General features: G+C 39.6%; 1 protein-coding gene across 1 annotated transcript in view; it reads left to right on the forward strand.

Moving 5' to 3' along the window:
• LOC139721030 (6-phosphogluconate dehydrogenase, decarboxylating-like) overlaps window positions 1-16,828 on the forward strand; it is a 40,120-nt gene extending 23,292 nt beyond the window's left edge. The window contains exons 3-14 of the mRNA XM_071632362.1: window positions 221-262; window positions 656-835; window positions 2,775-2,840; window positions 4,526-4,711; window positions 5,902-6,036; window positions 7,093-7,218; window positions 8,735-8,798; window positions 10,532-10,662; window positions 11,391-11,524; window positions 12,135-12,234; window positions 13,003-13,125; window positions 13,751-16,828. Of these exons, the coding sequence (XP_071488463.1) occupies window positions 221-262; window positions 656-835; window positions 2,775-2,840; window positions 4,526-4,711; window positions 5,902-6,036; window positions 7,093-7,218; window positions 8,735-8,798; window positions 10,532-10,662; window positions 11,391-11,524; window positions 12,135-12,234; window positions 13,003-13,125; window positions 13,751-13,870 (1,407 nt within the window). The 3' untranslated portion in view covers window positions 13,871-16,828. The remainder of the gene's footprint in view (window positions 1-220; window positions 263-655; window positions 836-2,774; window positions 2,841-4,525; window positions 4,712-5,901; window positions 6,037-7,092; window positions 7,219-8,734; window positions 8,799-10,531; window positions 10,663-11,390; window positions 11,525-12,134; window positions 12,235-13,002; window positions 13,126-13,750) is intronic.
• Window positions 16,829-18,740: the final 1,912 nt, after the last annotated feature.

Genomic DNA, 18,740 nt, shown 5'->3' on the forward strand with positions numbered 1-18,740 from the left:
TTGTTTTTGTCAGTGATTGCATTTTCTTGACCTGTTGACCCATTGTAGGATAATCAGGAAAATATACATGATATCATATCAGAAAATGCATTGCACATTTTTATGATCTATCAGATTTTCTTTTGACATCTTTAATGTAGTATTTGTTGTTGTGGTATGCATGTCTAGTCTTCTGTTCTCTGATTTTTTAAATGTTTTTTTTTTCTTCCCCTTCTTGCAGGGCCAGAATCTGATCCTCAATATGAATGACCATGGCTTTGTGGTGAGTAGGAATCACACCTCGAATGAGTTACTAGCTTGTAAACCATGCAGTATGCAGTCACTAACATTAAATAAAGGGGAATGATACCCAAATACAGTTTATATGAAAATTATGTGGATTTAGTGAATGGCAGCAATGTTACAGCAGTAGAATATATCAGCGAAGTTTGCAGAAAATCAAACAATCAGTTCAAAAGTTTTTAAAGTTTCGATGCTGCCATCCCCAGATTAGAGGACTACAACAGTTTGTAACATTACAGTGAAAAAAAAAGACAATTGTGTGAATGTAGTCATACAATGTTATATTTTCCTCCTTTTTTAACCAATGAAGTGGTAAGGGTTCAGTCACTGTAACCTCAGCTTGTGTTCCTCTTTCAATGATAACACATTGCAGGTCTGCGCATTCAACCGCACCACGGAGAAGGTCGACCGTTTCCTTGCCAATGAGGCCAAGGGGACAAAGGTCGTTGGGGCGCATTCGCTGGTGGAGATGGTCAGTAAGCTGAAGAAGCCGCGCCGGGTCATGATGCTGGTCAAGGCAGGTGCCGCGGTGGATGCCTTCATTGATAAACTGGTACGTCTCTTCCTCCATAGTTGGTTTTGTTTTATAAAATGCTGCCAAGGGCAGTACAGCCTTCACTGCTGCCTTGGTGTAGTTTCATAAATACTTAACACTTTACCTCATCAGGTAATTGTGATAAAAAAGTGGAAATTTTCACGCATTTCACGCAAACAGAAACTAGCGCGAAAATAAAAGCACATTAATATTTTTGCTTGCTGTGTGTTCCATTAGTTGATGTCTTGATTTCGCAGAATTAAAAACACGCAAAACTCATCTTACCCGGCCAAGCACGAAAAATTAGTTGCGCGAATCATATCCACTTTTACAGTATCATTTCCTCTTTAGAAGTCAACTTTGCAAGGTTATTACAAGACAGCCATGGTTTGTTGTGAAGTATACAACTTGTGATGGGACTTCATGTGAAAAAAGGAAAGAGAAAACAAAATCTAGTTCAGATTTGTGTACAGGTCAACATGTGAGGTGTCTATCTTTACCCCATACCTTTGGTCTGGCTGCAATAAAAACTCTAATCATTTTGTTCATCTGACTTTACTCTGTTTATCAAAGCCAACTATAACAAGGTGGATGAAAACACACTGCCAGTCCTTTGGGGAGAACCAAGCCCCATTAGTTCAAGGAAGCACACTCACTCATTTTTAACTATTGAGTAACACTTCCATGCAGTACTCCCCTCATTGTTAGATTATGATGAACCATTGTACTGGGCATTCTTTGCCTTTATGGTGACCCTGATTTTTCTGTCTGCCCGGTCCATTTCCTGCTAAATTTAGCTTGCTAGGAGCACGCAGCACCACAATGGCACCCCTCAAATGTTATGTCACCTAGCCTTGAGGCAAGACTATGTGAGAAATTCAATATTTGGATGAGTTTGGCAATATTAAAGAATATTACAGATGCTGAATAGAGGAAATGCACTGGAAAAGGGAATAGAAGGGATTTGTAGAAGAGCTGCAAATGCTGTTAGAAGCAAGAATGGAAAAAGGTGGCTGGTAGAAATGCTTGTACCAGCAACTACTGCAGGTAAATTCAGTGTTGGAAGTTTAAGTTTCGGATGGTGACAAATATATAAAAAGGATACTGGTGGTGAGAACTAATAGTGTACCTTCAATATAAAAAGGGGGTATTTTGTATGGCATGTGCCTGCCACTCTACAGTATGCAACAAGTAGATCTTGTTGAGTCAGTTGAAAATAATGTATTGCCATTTACTCCGGAATCTGATGTTAGGAAGGAATTTACTGGTGAAATACATAGCCAGCATATTGTCTGCCATTCATTTGTAATGGATTGATATTCATAACATTTCAGTCAGCAAAACATAATATGAAGGTTTAACATTGGTGCCAAATATAAAATTTCTAGAATCAAAAGGAAGGAAAATGTGCTTAATTTACAAAGACTCATCCAAAATTGAATGCAAAATGAGTACACATAAAGTGCACGTGATGTTTACATGAACTTGAATCTATCTATCATGAATAGTATAAAAGACATTGAATTATATATGCTTATTCAAATTTTAGTTCACCAGAACCAAAGATTGAAGGGGGGGGGGGGGGGTGGAGCATGGTGGAAATGGCATGGGGAAATATTTTCAATGTTAAGCACAAAATACATACTAGGCACTGAATAGCCATGTATTACAAGTTATCTTTGATATGCAGCAAGTCATATCCTTTTGTGTGAAGAAATCAAGAAGGGATATCTTTGTTCACATTCTACTCGTCTGTCCACACTCCCAACTCTGAGCTGACTGAGGCGAAACTCCTTTTATATCGGGAAAGTACAGCAAGACACAGTGGAAGAGCGTGGAGTTGGTCATGTGACTTGACATCAGCCATCACATGACTTGAGTCACTTTCACCTCTCATGATGTTTGACATCAAACACGTTATGCTGTTGCTGTTTTTGTTATTTCTTTTCTCCTGCAGGTTCCTCTCCTGGAGGAGGGTGATATCATCATTGATGGTGGCAACTCAGAGTACACCGACAGCCAGGTAAGAACCCACTCCAGTACGGCAGAATGTCTTCTTCAGATTCATACCTTTTGATATTGAAGCTTTATGTGGTGATGAATAGGGCATGCTATAGGGTGACTGTGCCTGTCGTCTTGTATGTAATATTGTTCCTGTGAATATGGTCTGCCCTTATACCAAAAAAGGAGATAAGGGCAATACATTCTCTGGAACTGTTGAAAGATTTTGATTAATGCTGGTTCAACATGAATGCGCTGTTGTCTTGATATCAGTCACCGATCAGCTAGTGTGATGGTCTGAATGGAAGTTGCAGGTCGCAATGAACAGGAAGTTTGAGCACTGTGATGAACATTTGAAATATGTGTTGACTTTCTTTTGTACGCCTGTCACAGTACCAAAGTACATGTATATCAATTGATGTGATGCAGACATGCATGAGTTATTCATTCACCAAGCAGGCTGTATAGCAAAATTTTATACCCTGTTTCAAATGAGCCGAAAGTGGCATATATTTTCTTTAAACATGTAGGGCTGATCATTCTGTGATAAACTAGTTTATATTTCAGATTTTTTTTATACCCCCGCCAAACGAAGTTTGAAGGGGGTATATAGGAATCAGCGGACGGTTGGGCGGTCGGTCGGGCAGTCGGTCGGGCGGTCGGTCCGTTGCAAATCTTGCGTCGCGAACTACTTCCTCAGTTTTCAACCGATTCCCATAAAACTTGGCACAGATGTGTGCCTTGGGTTGTAGATGTGCAAGACGTATTTTTTGACAGTACCCAAAAGTATGTTGCCATGGTAACGGCATATTATGGGCAAAAATGGGTACAAATCTTGCGTCGCGAACTCCTCCCACAGTTTTTGATCAATTTTTATGAAATTAGGTACAGATGTTCATCTGAATATGTTAATGTGCAAGACACATATTTCCGCAGTGGCAAAAAGTGCGTTGCCATGGTAACGGCATGTTATTGGTAAAATATAGGGCAAAATGCTTCATGGCAAAACTGCTTCATCAGTGTTCTTCCAATTCTCATGGAATTCATATTGAATGTTTGTCTTAGGATATAGGTCAGCATGACACATTTCTTGACAGTGACAAAAAGTATGTTGCCATGGTAACAGCTCACATATTATGAGCCAAAATGATGGAAAATTTTGTGTTGCAAACTACTTCCTCAGTTTTTGCCCAATTTCCATGAAACTTGGTACAGATGTGTGCCTTTGGTTGTAGATGTGCAAGACGCATTTTTCGACAGTACCCGAAAGTACGTTGCCATGGTAACGGCATATTAATGGCAGAAGATCAAGGAAAGATCTTGCGGATTTAACTACTTCCTCAGTTTTTTGACCAAAGCTTATGAAATGTTGTTTTGACCAAAGCTTATGAAATGTTGTTTGGCGGGGGTATAACAAGTCGCTGTAGCGACATTTCTAGTTTTCAGCTAATTTTCAGGCAGTATTCCAAGAATAAGCTTTCCACTTAGGTACTTGAGAGAATGCTGGTATACTACCGCCTTATTTGATAAACCTTATTACAATTTGCAGAACTAATAATCAAAGCAAGTTGTCGAAGAAATACTTGTATTAAATTGATGAGACTCAAGAGATGCCAGTAAGCTGTTGGTTCTGATGACCTTTTATTGCACATGCTCTATAATAGAGACTCACCCATCTCGCCATCATTTTATCTTGTCAACTAACAGAGGCGGATGAAGAGCCTGGAAGAGAAGGGTCTACTCTTCATCGGCAGTGGAGTCAGTGGGGGTGAGGACGGTGCCCGTTATGGACCCTCCCTGATGCCCGGCGGCTCGCCCAAGGCATGGCCCCACATCAAGGACATCTTCCAGGGCATCTCGGCCAAGGCGGGGTCGGAGCCCTGCTGTGACTGGGTGAGTGGGCGTGGCACTGGGTGTCTCCTGGGTGTCTCCTGCAGACGTTCCATGACATTTGCTCCTGGGACACTGTATACCAAGAAATGTTCGCTTGCATTTTAATTTTGCGAATTTCGTGAGAGCCAATTATATGCTGCAAAAAAGGCTGTGGGCTCCAATTTGCAAAGAATTTCATGTCGCAAATATATCATGTTTTGCAGTAATTGCTCCAGAGAAATATCTTCTTGCTAAGCCAAATATAAAACTACCCACAAACATAATCCTAATCCTCACATCAAACTAATCCTAAAACCCTATCACAACCCTGACCCTAACCCTATTGAAGTCCTTGGAGAAAATAAAACAGGAGCAATGTCGCAGGAGCGAATGTCATGTCACCCCAGCAAAATGCTAAACTCTGCTCATTATGTTGATATTTAGGAGGCTGTCTTAACCCATTTAGGACAAGCTGATTTTGCTGTAACATGTCTTTCCTATAGACAGACACCTGTCCAAGCACACTCAGGACTAGTTCTTCAGTAGGGATAATATTGATGTAACTTTTCTTCTTGGCTCACCTCTGCAGGTCATGCTGAACTGTTTCTTGATACAATTCCTTTTCCCTGATATGCTCACTTTTTCACTCAAATCACAAAATCCACAAAATGAAATCTGAAATGAGTGACAAACATGCAATCAACCACTCGCAGCAAAAAACAAAATCCTAACAAAAGTTGGGTTCTGTCATCTAAGAATATTGTATGTAGCTCTCCACGTAGCTAGATACTCTCAAACGATTGGCTAAACAAAAGCAGAGGAACCTTAATACCCAAAGAATTCACTGTTTTTTGTGCGTAGTGTTGATTACTGTGAAACGAATGTTCGCGTGCATTTTAATTTCGCGAATTTCGCGAGCGCCAAGATTCGCGAAATTAAAATGCACGCAAAATTTTTTGTCTGCACTAGATGCATTGAACGCCAGTGGCAATTCGCGAAAATTTCATGTCACGAAAAAGGCCGTCGGCTCCAATTCGTGAAAATTTCGTGCCGCGAATATATCATGTTTTACAGTACTCTTCTCGCTTCACAAGATTCTTGGTAGGAAGTCTGAGCAAGTCGTTCTGCTGTACTGGGTTGGGGATATATTGCCATATATTATAATTGGGCATTGCCATGGAGATTTCAGTGATTCTCTGCTTTACGGACAGGTCGGAGAAGACGGAGCTGGCCACTACGTGAAGATGGTGCATAACGGCATCGAGTATGGTGACATGCAGCTGATCTGTGAGGCTTATCACCTGATGAAAGACATTCTGAAGATGTCCCCTGATGAGATGAGTCAGGTAAGGAAGGGGAATATCAAAAGGGTCAGAATTATTTGTCTTTTATCAGCTCAATCCCATGTCTGAGAGGTATCCATGACTCTAAGCATTTCATATATATATATATTTTTTGTATATGATGAGTAATATGATAGTACTGTACTCAATTCAAAACTATGATAGGGATTTGCAGACCTCCCAACCATTCTGAAATTGGAGGAGAGAATTTGAATTTTGACCATTTCCAGCTCGTTTTTAAATAGGAGTTTCCTATTTTTTCCTCTGGCAAGGGAGGAGGTTATGTTTTCATTGGCATTTGTTTGTTGGTTTGTTTGTATGTTTGTTTGTCTGTGTGCAAAATAACTAAAAAAGTAGGAAACGGATTGGGATGAAACTTACAGGAAAGGTTGAGAATGACGCAAGTAATAGATGATTAAATTTTGGTAGTGATCTGGGAATTTTTATGGATTTTATGAAGGATCTACAACATTTTGGAAGGTAGGGTTAATGAACTTGGCAGTTCAAGCTGTGCGTATTTGAGGTTTGCATGCGTGCACTAAAGTGCGTGCTCTAATTTCTGCTAGGGCTAGGACGCGCAGCTGAAAGTTGATGACAGAACACAAGGCTTCCATGTTTGGAAAGTGGGCCATTTTCAGCATGCATGGCATTGTATGGGTGGAAATCACTGATCTCTATGAAAGAACAAGATCAACGGTGGAGAAACCTGCTTGGCGGAGGTCCTGTGCTCTGAGAGTGCTTTATTTCTAGTTCTTGATAATTTTACTACACACTCCTATGGGAACTGCTCTTTCTTTCCCACTTCTGAGGCAAATCACCCTTATTTTCAGTCTGAAAGTTTGGGAGGTCTGGATTTGGCGCTTTCTCATGAAGTCATAGGTTTCTATGTAAGTTTGATTAGAGTGGGATTACACTGTACATGCAACATGCAACATGCAACATTTTCTGGGGATTTTTTGTATACTGTTCATAAAGTCAGTTGGACCCTCAAAAATGCATTCACAAATGTGATCATGGTGTTGATTTGAATGCACGTGTCGTGACCTGTGACCTGTGCAGGTGTTTGTTGACTGGAACAAAGGTGAGCTGGACTCTTTCCTGATCGAGATCACCAAGGATATCCTAGCCTTCAAGGATACCGATGGCAGCCCACTGGTGGAGAAGATCAGGGATGCTGCTGGCCAGGTGAGCTTCTCATTCACCCTCCCTCTGACCCTTTGAGTTTTTTTACATTTTTTTTTTCAGCAGAAATTTATCATCTTATCCATAAATTTTCACTTCTGAATCTTGCTTCATTTTCATGTAACTGGAGAGAGATTTGATGAAACCTGTCAAATTCATTACATCTGGACAAAATTGAATTTAATTTCCAAAGATTTGCCAATTCAAGAGAGAAAGAAGATATTCAGTCTTTAAAAATATGTTGCCAATTTAAAGGGGATGGCTAGTAACCGATCAGTGGGAATCAGTGGGAATGCTGAGGGATGATTGTTCCAATTCTTGTGGGATTCATTCAAGAGTACATTGTATATCCACTGTTGTGTGAAAATTATTTGCTTCAGAACAGTCTAATATTCAAGTAATGTGCAGATTAATGCCCCGTCACTGACCAGGTACGCTAACCTGGAAACATTAAACTGCACATTACTTGAATATGAGACCATTCTGAAGCAAATGATTTTCACACAACAATAGAAATATAATGTACTCTTAAATGAATCCCACAAGGATTGGAACAATCATCCTCCAGCATTCCCACTGATTAGTTACTAGCCATCCCCTTTAAGAAACAGTTATAAATTCAGGGATAAAGAGACTCTTAAAAATTCTGCAATGGGAACAAAGAGTTATATGTGCACAACACAAAACTGAATGAAAAATAATATTTTACTGTACTTAAACAGACAGAATGTATCGATGGTAAAATTTATGATACACAAATCAAGCATCAACCACAGAGATTTAGTTTAATGGGTTTGATGAGAAACTGCATTTCATTTCTGTGTCAGGTTGACTTCAAGAAAAAAGAGTTATGTTATACCTTGTGAGGCTATGACATCATGATGACATCTCATATTGACATTAAAAGTAATTAGCAATTGCATCAGGAGAGAATGGGACAAATTGTTCTTTAAAAACTTCTGTGTATAGGGCTCACACGGGTAAATAATTCCCCATAGAGACGTGTGTTAAAATTCAAAATTCAAAAAATTCTGTAAAATAGCTGGGAAAAATGAGGTCTTCACTAACCTGGATAAGTGAGCTATACCCTGTCATCCATCAAATTTCCAAGGCAGGTTCTTTGGCTCAAACTCTGTCCAAGGGTCCGCAAAGCCAGACTGCGAGTTCTTGTCACTCAAAAAATCACCTATTTTCTGTACATGCACCCAATGGAATATAGTCCCTTCAAATTCCATGAGAAAAGCTTTCATCTTCAAACCAAAATGCAGTTTGTAGAGGAATTCATACTCAATATATGCAGCTATTCAGATTTATGCCAAACTACATTTACATGATTTTAATCATTTTTTTTCATTTATTTTGGTATCTTTGGTACAAATTTGTGAAGGGGTCTGGGACATTCCATTCTATTCACAGGTGTGAGCCCTATATATGCATGTTTGTATGTGTTTGTAGTATGTAGTATGTTATTATTTCTCTCATTGATATATTGGAGTGATTTGTGGATAATCTATTCCAGAAAGGAACAGGGAAATGGACAGCCATCTCAGCACTGGACTACGGCATGCCAGTCACTCTTATCGGTGAGACCTGGTAGATATTGATAGAGATGTGATGTTATTGTTGTGATATGGAACACTTATCTCATGGTCCTATGCCTCATGTTGAACATACAGTTGGCAGCAGGGTAGTTCTCTATGCGTAATGTTTTGTGCCTGTCTGTCTGTTAATTTTTATGTTGGGAGTGTTTTGTTGTTTTTAGCTCACCTGAGCCAAAGGCTCAAGTGAGCTATTGCGATCGCCCTTCGTCCGGCGTCCGTCGTGCGTCATGCGTCGTGCGTCGTCCGTCGTCCGTCGTCCGTCGTCCGTCGTCCGTCGTGCGTCGTCCGTCGTGCGTCGTGCGTAAACTTTTTACATTTTCATCTTCTTCTTGAAAACCCCATGACCGATTTTCATCAAACTTGGCAGGTAGCATCCCTAGGGGGTTAGGAACTCAATTTGTTAAAATGGGCACCATGCCCCACCCAGGGGGCCCCCAGGGGGGCCCAAACCCCCCAAAATTAAGGAATCTGTAAAAATCTTCTTCTCTAGAACCAGAAGTGATAGAGCGAAGTTAATACTATGAGTTAGTACATTGATGACTGTAGTTTCAAGTTTGTTCATGGCAGAATCAGGGGTGCCCCCCTTGGGACCCAGGGGAGGGGGGTGGGGAAGGGTTCTAATGGGGCCTAAATTGTACATTTTTATCTTCTTCTTGAGAACCCCATGACCCATTTTCACCAAACTTGGCAGGTAGCATTCCTAGGGGGTTAGGATCTCAATTTGTTAAAATGGGCACCATGCCCCGCCCAGGGGGCCCCCAGGGGGCCCAAACCCCCCAAATGAAGGAATCTTTAAAAATCTTCTCTAGAATCAGAAGTTATAGAGCTGAGATAATACTATGAGTGAGTACATTAATGACAGTAGTTTCAAGTTTGTTCATAGGAGATCCAGGGGTGCCCCTCTTGGGGGTAGGGGGAGGGGAGTGGTTGGAAGGGTCCAAATGGGGGCCTGAATTGTACATTTTCATCTTCTTCCTGAAAACCTCATGATGGATTTTTGTCAAACTTGGCAGGTAGCATCCCTAGGTGGTCAGGATCTCAATTTATCAAACTGGGCACCATGCCCCACCCAGAGGGCCCCAGGGGGCCCCAATTCCCCCAAATTAAGGAATCTTGAAAAAATTGGGCCCTTATTGTACATTTTCATCTTCCACTTGAGAATGCCTCGTCAAATTTTGGTAGAGCTGTGAATAATTTAGATTAGTGACTGCGTGAAAGGTGAACTTGCGATACTCAGGTGAGCGCTAGACCCGCGGGTCTCTTGTTAAATGCATGCAGTTCAAAAATTAAAGAAAAAAAATAAAGAAAAACTGGAATTTCAGGAAATGTAGTAATGGTGGTGGTGGTGGCAGTAGTTGTAGTAGTAGTAGTAGGAGTAGTAGTAGTAGTAGTAGTAGTAGTAGTAGTAGTAGTGGTAGTAGTACTAGTATGTAGTAGTAAGTAGTAGTACTGTATTTGTAGTAGTAGTAGTAGTAGTAGTAGTAGTAGTAGTAGTAGTTGTAGGAGGAGGAGGAGGAGGAGAAGGAGGGGGATGGGGAGGTGGTAGTAGTAGTAATAGTAGTAGTAGTTGTAGTGTCCAGCTGTTGAAACAGTCACCAGAGGAAGCAATTGTCAAAGTGCTAGGAGTATTGTAAACGTGCATAGTGTATATAGATTCACTCTCTCCATCTTTCTTTTTGCTGTGATATCGTTATTTCACTTTGCTACCATCCCAGGTGAGGCTGTATTTGCCCGCTGTCTGTCTTCCATCAAGGATGAGAGGGTGGAGGCCAGCAAACAGCTGGAGGGACCATCCACGCCAGCCTTCAGTGGGGACAAGAAGCAGTTTATCGAGGATATCAGACAGGTAAGGCAGGAAGAATTACGACTTTCATCACCATGGAATGACGAGATTGAGACTTGACGATATTCTGGAAAGTGCCTTTGCAATTTGTCCAGTGCGAATCTGTTTGTCGTTTCATGGCAGTGCAGACATTATGTCCGTTTTATCTATATGCATGATTACTACATGGCTTTTGTACACAGATCCAAAAAGCTTGATCTTGCATTTCAGAGACTATGCCTTCTGTGATTGATTGTTGCATTGCTAAAGAGGATTACAAAGTCATCAGATATATTGAGTTACAGTGATTTTATCCCCCAACATACATCATGTCATTTTTGAATTTGTCTCTTTTGCCCATAGGAGACTCTCTGCATTTCAGTGATCATGGTCTACCAGACCAATTTTAGAACTTAATGGGCAGGTACAGTGTAAAAGTCAGTTCAGTGTGTATTCTGTCATATACTGTATACGACATATAGTTGGCAAGTCTAATTTTTTGCAAATTAGGATTGCCAGACAATTTTGCGAGTGGTTGAATTCGTGATCATGGAGAGAAATGTACACATGCATGTCGCAGTCATGTATGGATCAAAGGTAGTAATTCTTCATGTTGTAAAATTTGCAAATAACACTGGACTCGTTATATGAGCAAAAGTAAAAACCGAGCAAATGTATGGCATATTCTATATCTCTCACTACAACCTTTGACCTTATACCTTGCCCTTTGACCTTCCTACGACCCTTGGCAGGCCCTGTATGCCTCCAAGATTGTGTCCTATGCCCAGGGCTTCATGCTACTGAGGGAGGCGGCCAAAGTCAACAACTGGAACCTGAACTACGGCGGCATTGCTCTCATGTGGAGGGGCGGCTGCATCATCCGCAGGTCAGTAACCACGACGATGGCATCCCCTCTTCGTCTTTTCTCGTGTTTTGGCAAAATGTGTAGACAGTTGTGTTGCTGGCAAATGAAAGTCCACTTTGTCATTGCAGGTGTTGTCAATCCATCAAAAATGTACAAAATGTACATTTTGAAATCATTTAACCCATTTAGGACGAGTCCCGGGTATACTCTGGCAAGTGTCTATGGGAAAAGCGTGTTGTAGCAAAATCAGTCTGTCCTCAACGGGTTAATATCACAATATTAAGAGCAAATTCTTGTCTTTGAGTGGACTCTGCTACTTTGCATATTGAAAGACCATAACATGAATATTCGTCAAGGGGTTATCCACGTCTTTTCACAGGATCTTTCCTTGACAGTACGTTACAGAGGAACCTCGTAATAATGAGGACCTAAAGACCATGACAATTACTTTGTTATGTCATTCTTATCACTATATCAGGGTGAAAAACAAAGAGATATCATTAGCTAAAACTTGCAAAATGACCTTGTTATATTAAAGAGGGTTTTGTTGTATCTGACCTCTTTATAACAAGGATCATTATACTAAAATGTTTATAACATACATTGCCAATGTTTTCAAACCCAATTATAGTGTGTTCCTTGGAAACATCAAGGCTGCCTTTGACAAGAACCCCAACCTGACCAATCTTCTCCTTGATGACTTCTTCAAGACCGCCATCCACAAGTGCCAGGTCAGTGCTCTCCACAAGTGCTGTTCAACATTTTGCGCAAGCAGCGTTTGCAATGAATAAGATTCTATATTTTATATTGCAACTGACTTACAAATTGCCCTCCATCGACATAAATACACACTGATTGATTATTGTTATGATTGTAGTCGGGCTTACATACTCGGGTTAGAGTCAAACCAACAACCTCGTAAATGTTAGACAGGCGTCATATCCACTAGACCACCAAACTTAAGCCTGATAGCCAATGGTAGTTTTGTACATTCTCTAGATTCTTGATAAAATGGACTCTTGAAAAAATGAAGTCCTGTAGTGAATATAAATGATTTTATTCTGGTGATAAATCATCTAAATCGGATGCAAACAAGTGACAGTGATTTTTAATATGTGTAGGAGTTGCTATCGAAAATGCTGGATCATCACCGAGTACATTGTGATGGAGTTGAGTCTTTAATTGTTGTGAAGAGAAAGTGGATATCTTGTATATCAGGCTGTTGAGATGAAAGAAAATTTAGAAGGCAGTTGATGTTTGGGTAGTAGTGGTAAAAGAGTCATCAAATTGTACAAATTTATGTACTGTATACTGTATATAATTTTTTTGTGTATTATGTATCCCCCGTATACCTATGGAAGCTGTCAGTGTTCAGAGGGAATTTAGATAAAAAGAAAAACGAATAAGAATACACTGAAGCTTACCAAACTGAAGGAAAGTAGGTATTATGAATATCCCTCATCTAAAATGTATGATTTATTTGTGGCATTGATTTGTAGGCCTCATGGCGTAAAGTCCTGGCAGCAGCTGTTACCCATGGTGTTCCCACCCCAGCATTCAGCACTGCCCTCGCCTTCTATGATGGCTACCGCTCGGCCCGCCTTCCAGCTAACCTCATTCAGGTAGGTTCAAGGTTCGAGTATGTCTCTCTCTTACCCCCCCCCCCCCCCTTCTACTTCCTACATAGCCCCTCATCTTCACTCTCATTTACGAGCTTTCATGCTTCTGCTTCATAGCACGGCACTGTATTTTCTGTCTGCATTATTACAGCTTGTAAGTACAATAGCTTGATAATGAAGACAGTTTCCACTTCACACACCACACAGAGAATCCAGTGGAAACCTCGTAGTGTAGGATGCATGACCTTTTGAGAAGAAAAAAACCCAAAAAACACAAAAACATTCTTTGAATTGAAATCAATTTCTTCAGTAGGCACTAAACACTTTGTTGGTTATTTATTTATTTTTTTGTCCAGTTTCATCTGTAGGAGATTGTTGAATATTTCTTGTGTAAATGTAACATGATAAAATTGTGAAATATGAACAAATGAGTCGTGATTTTGTATTTTGATATTCGAGTAAAGCCAGCATGAGTCTCTTAAACATCCACCATATATCATTTTTCCAGAGAAGTCCTTGGTGTTTCAGCCTCACATTTTTGAGGGACAGCTCCACCATAATGAATTCTCGCCCTCATACATGTGTACCTCTTCCTCCTTTCTCCTCCCCCGCCCCTCTTTCTGTTCAGGCCCAGAGGGACTACTTTGGAGCACACACCTACGAGCTTCTCTCCGAGCCTGGCAAGTATATCCACACCAACTGGACCGGGCATGGCGGCAACGTCTCCTCTTCAACATACAATGCTTGAGGGCAGCAGCAGACAAGATCGCTCACTCTGTCTCTCTACACCACCTTCTTCTCTCTGTCTTCCTCCACTATCCATCTATCCATCTATCTCTCTGTCTTGTTCTCTTGCTTCTCCCTTTGTCTCATCTTGTAAACTTTCACTCAATTTATTTCCTTGCTTCTTATGCCGTGAAGGTTTCTAAAATTTTGTAACGTTCTGTTCATTCGGGGATGGTCCTGTTTCGTAATAATTCTTGCACCAAAACCACAGACATGGAGCAGAGTCTCTGATGGACAGAAAGAGCTCACCGCAATTTGGTGCATAGATATTTTATGAATATATTTGCACATGCGTACCCTGGTTTGAATATTTTAGGAATAAAAAAGAGACCCAATTTTCTACTGCTAGTTAATCATGAGCCAGAAGCAAAAGTTCTGTCGTTGCTTGTCGTGTAGGTGCTTGTAACTTGCACAAAAGGACTTTCATCTCTCAATACAGTATCTTAGTGTTGTTTGCATGTGCAGTTTGTCTTTTGTTTTCTCTGTATGGAAATGTGGCAGGCCATTCTAGCATCCTGAAATACTTCTGAAGAAAGTAAATTTTGAAGGCCTGTTTGCATTTTGCAATATAAAGGTGTATGAAATTGAGATTTCTGTGATGTAATATGAAAATTTCTGAAAGAATGGATTGCTACTTTTCCTCTCTTTTTTCCCTCTCTTGAAATCATATTTGATCAGCAGAGATCATAATCCTCTATTGTTTTACATAATGAAAATTTATGTGATATTAATCAGTAGGTACTCATTTTATACAGAGGGTGTATAATTGATATTTAGATATGTTTTATAGTGTTTTGGTGCTGTATATCCTGATTCTTTCCTGTGATACGTAACATTCAATCCATGCATTTAATGTTTTAAAAGGTAGCATTTTAGTTAGTACTTGCTATGCCAAAGTTGTCAGCAAACACCCCTTTGCTAAAAGCAATCGATTGAGATATGTTTGTGTGAGTTTTGGCTCTAAGCGTACCTGTTAGAAAGTTTGTAATGGAAAGAGCTGTGTTCAATGATGATTTATCAGAATTTAGAAAAAGAAAGCATCTTTAGTCAAGCCTTGTCTCTGTCAAATATTCAGCTGACTTTAAAAGAGCAATATATCAAGATTTAGTCTCTACTTTCAGTACTGGTACTACTTTTTGGTGACAGAGACAGCGCATTGTGTGTCTGTAGTTGGGAAATGGTGCATGGGTAGATTTGGCAACTTTGAACCATTGATCAGTAGCTTTTTGTGGTGTGCAGAGTGTCAAATTAGTGTGCGTACTTGTGTGCATACCAACCCCCTCTTGAAAGGAATGAAGAAGTCATCACATAATACATTCCAAGAGCAACTTAGTTGGAATCGATTGGATCATTTTTGCATCACCAAGGTGGGAGAGAAAATGTGCAATGATGTTTGCAATACTTGGTCGCCATCTTGGGAAAGTTGGAAGTTTCCGTGTCTTTGGGTCAATTCATGGAAGCATGGTGGAGCTTGGACAAATCATAGTTTAGTGAATTTTTGCAAAGCTTCATTTCATTGATATTGATGCAGAATACTTCATGAACTATTGCTCCAGTGCAACCTCCTCTAAAACACGGATGACTACATAATCAAAGCAAATTTAATATTGTCACATATATTGATAATTGATAACTTTATGCAAGGATAAATCAAATATGGGCAAACAGGAAAATAATGTGAATAGATGGAGTGACAATGTTGTGGACATTTTATGATAATGGTTCATTGGAGCAAATGCAAAGAAGTGGTCAAAGTTACTTTTATTGTCATGTTTCACATTTGCAGATTAAAAAAAAAAAAGGAAGAGGCTCTTTTGGAAGGTGTATTTTGAAGTTTTCATTTTTTGGTTTTAATTTTGTGTAAACTCGTAAGAGTATGCGGCTATGTAAAGCAAGCAGTCTATCCCCTTGAAGTCTGAAACAGGGTCATTTTAAGAGTGCATTGGGACTAAAGATTTGTTGTCGTTTTTCTTCTCTTTGTCAGGGTCAAAGGTTACATTTAAGACATGCTCATACTTATCTAGAATATGATTGGCACTGACTGTCACTAGAGATGAGTAAATATTTTGCCACCATGTGAATAAAGATTGACCAGTTGCCCATTGCAACAGATTTCATTCTATGGAAGCATTTAATTATCATTCTTCCCTGATGCACGCGTACCAATATTCCTCACAACTAAAGAATGTTCTCAGGCATGAAATATCAGTGTAGGTGAGGTTGATGTATGCCTAGAGATTTGCTCTCTTTATCAATTTCACTACATGCTGTGAGAATAACACACCCTGAGGCATGTGATGTAAATATTTCATCCATGGAAGATGTTGATTTCCCAAAAGCCTCAGAAACAAATCACAACTCAGCATCTGCAAAAAAAGCTTTGTTGCTGTTCTTGAATTGAAGATGCAGTCTACTGCTTTCAAACTGATATGAAAATCCCTGCACAAAGGCCGTAGGTCACTTCAGTATCAATGTTAAATACCAGGTCATCTGTCATGACCTACGATTGTACGTATGCATTCAATATATGCCCTGCCTCATGATAACTGCCCTGTGAGTGAATCTCACCTTTTAGAATGATATCAGAGAATACTTAAAATGTCCAGTCTTTGCACTTTTAGTGTTCCTTCCGAGCTACAAAGTTACAATGCCTAGCATTTCACATAAATTCAGTTACAATCAGTACTTGGTGGATTGGGATGTCTAGTTCATGTGTGTCTCTATGCAAATGTGTACAACATTCAACTCTTCTGTTACGTGAGCTTGCTAGGACCTTGATGTCAATATCATGAGCATAAAATCTGCAGATGGCTATTCCTTTCCTCCTGAATGTAAACATCTTGAGAGAAATTGATATATTTTGATAATATGGCTGTATGTTTGTTCTTAACACAGAGGAAAGCACCAAATAAAATACTAGTACAGACTGAAGCTCTAATGTTGTAGTTGCTTGTCTCTGTCAGTAACTTCATTTTTTCATGCTACAGTCAACCTTGCTTAAGTCTACCTCGCATAAGTCAAGTAATTGCCTAAGTCAAAGGTCTTTTCAAGCCCTCTTCTCTTTATATTCTATTGACTTTAACCCCTCAAACAGTTGTAAGTCGAATTTTTTCTTAGTCGAAGCCATTTCTTTAGTCCAAATAGATTTGACTTAGGCAAGGTTGACTGTATATCAATTGTTGTATAATAGATATCACAAAGTGGGATATAAGAACTTTTTACAACCACCAGTAATTACTTATATGATCAACCACTAGTAATTACTTATATGATATATATATATATATATATATTTTTTTTTTTTTTTTCATTATAACTGTATTTGTTATAATGGGAATGCACTGTATATTCAGGTAAGGACATTTTGGAGGTTCTATTCCTTTTAAATTCTTTTGTTTTTGTCCCTGATATAACAAGATACCCAACATAACAAGGAAATACCAGTGTCTCAAGGAGCTGTTTACAGTGAGGTTCCACTGTAATCTATATATATGAAGGATAAGACAATAGCTTATTGTGACCTGCATTTCATATGTATGTGCCCATCTATTGCAGATAATTTGTGGTAGAGAATAAACTCTTTATATGCCACGGTGGAAACCCCCTGTGTACCACATTACTCTGAGACACAACGTAGTCATGCTTTGGGAAACATTCTGTTTTGGGTTTTTGTTTTTGTTTTTCAAATATATGGAACTTTTATGGATTTCTGATAAGCTGGATATGAAGCGAGCAAAGTTGTCAAGAAAATGCCAAACGTTGCTTTGATGTAAATTGTATGACAAATCTATGATTGTTTTTCTTTCAAATGCCCAGTAGCTACATTACTGTGAAGGCATGACTTTTGCACACAAAACAGTGACAGAAACTTGGAATTTCTACACAAATCCAGTAGGGAACACCGCTTGCTAGTCAATCACCACATAAAATGCAAGCGATGTGTGGGAGGAAGGGAATCGCGAGAAACTCTTTCATTGTACCGTTGCGTTTGGTGATTTATCTATCGATTTGGGCAGATTTGTGCGTTTGAGCAGAATATGCGAAAATTGGCATGCCGTTGACTGAGTCGGGCGTGCGAACGTGGCACTTAAAGATTTAAAGTGGTTGCTAGTCCATCTCCAAAAGGCCATAAAGACCATCTCAGTATTTCCTGTGAAAGGTTGATATGTACAGGTTTGACTTTCAATGTCCAGAAGTACGGGGGTTATTGCTGTGATACCAGCCAACCAGCCTGTCCTCCCACGATCCCGTGGGGTGCTAAAACGCACCCTTCTTGAGTCACGCCCACACTCTCAGGTGACTAATTCCCTCAAGCACATGCTATCAACTCTCTTGTCCTCTGAAACACTAGTATGCGTAACCTCTAAATATTCCCCAGTAGGAAGGTATATTTTGTTCCATAGTTTGCACAAGCCACATTCACCATCACACACCAATTAACACCATCATCTTGATTTTAAAAAGAAACAAACAACAGACCTTTTACAGTAATACTTCAACATGACCAAATAAAAAACAATTTAATTCATTTTTTTTCAAAGGTTTCTTGTTTCCCATGTAAATTAAACTTCCTAAGACATTCACATACAAGAAATAAACAAGTCATGCACAAGAATCAGCTGTTCAATGTTATAGTAGTATTTAATCGAATAAGGAAAAATGACTTTCAACATAGAAAAAAAAATGATTGATGATGACAATGACACAAATATTTCCTGACTTCAACAATGCCATAGCATTGAAAAGGCTTTAACTCTAGGCCCAATATACTCCTACACTACCTTCGTATAATAGTGTAATATCACTTTCTCATCAGTTTACATCAGACACAT

This window comes from Diadema antillarum, unplaced genomic scaffold (genome assembly GCF_040938485.1).
Source record: "Diadema antillarum isolate AM-2024a unplaced genomic scaffold, OU_Dant_1.0 scf00000136, whole genome shotgun sequence".
Taxonomy (NCBI): domain Eukaryota; kingdom Metazoa; phylum Echinodermata; class Echinoidea; order Diadematoida; family Diadematidae; genus Diadema; species Diadema antillarum.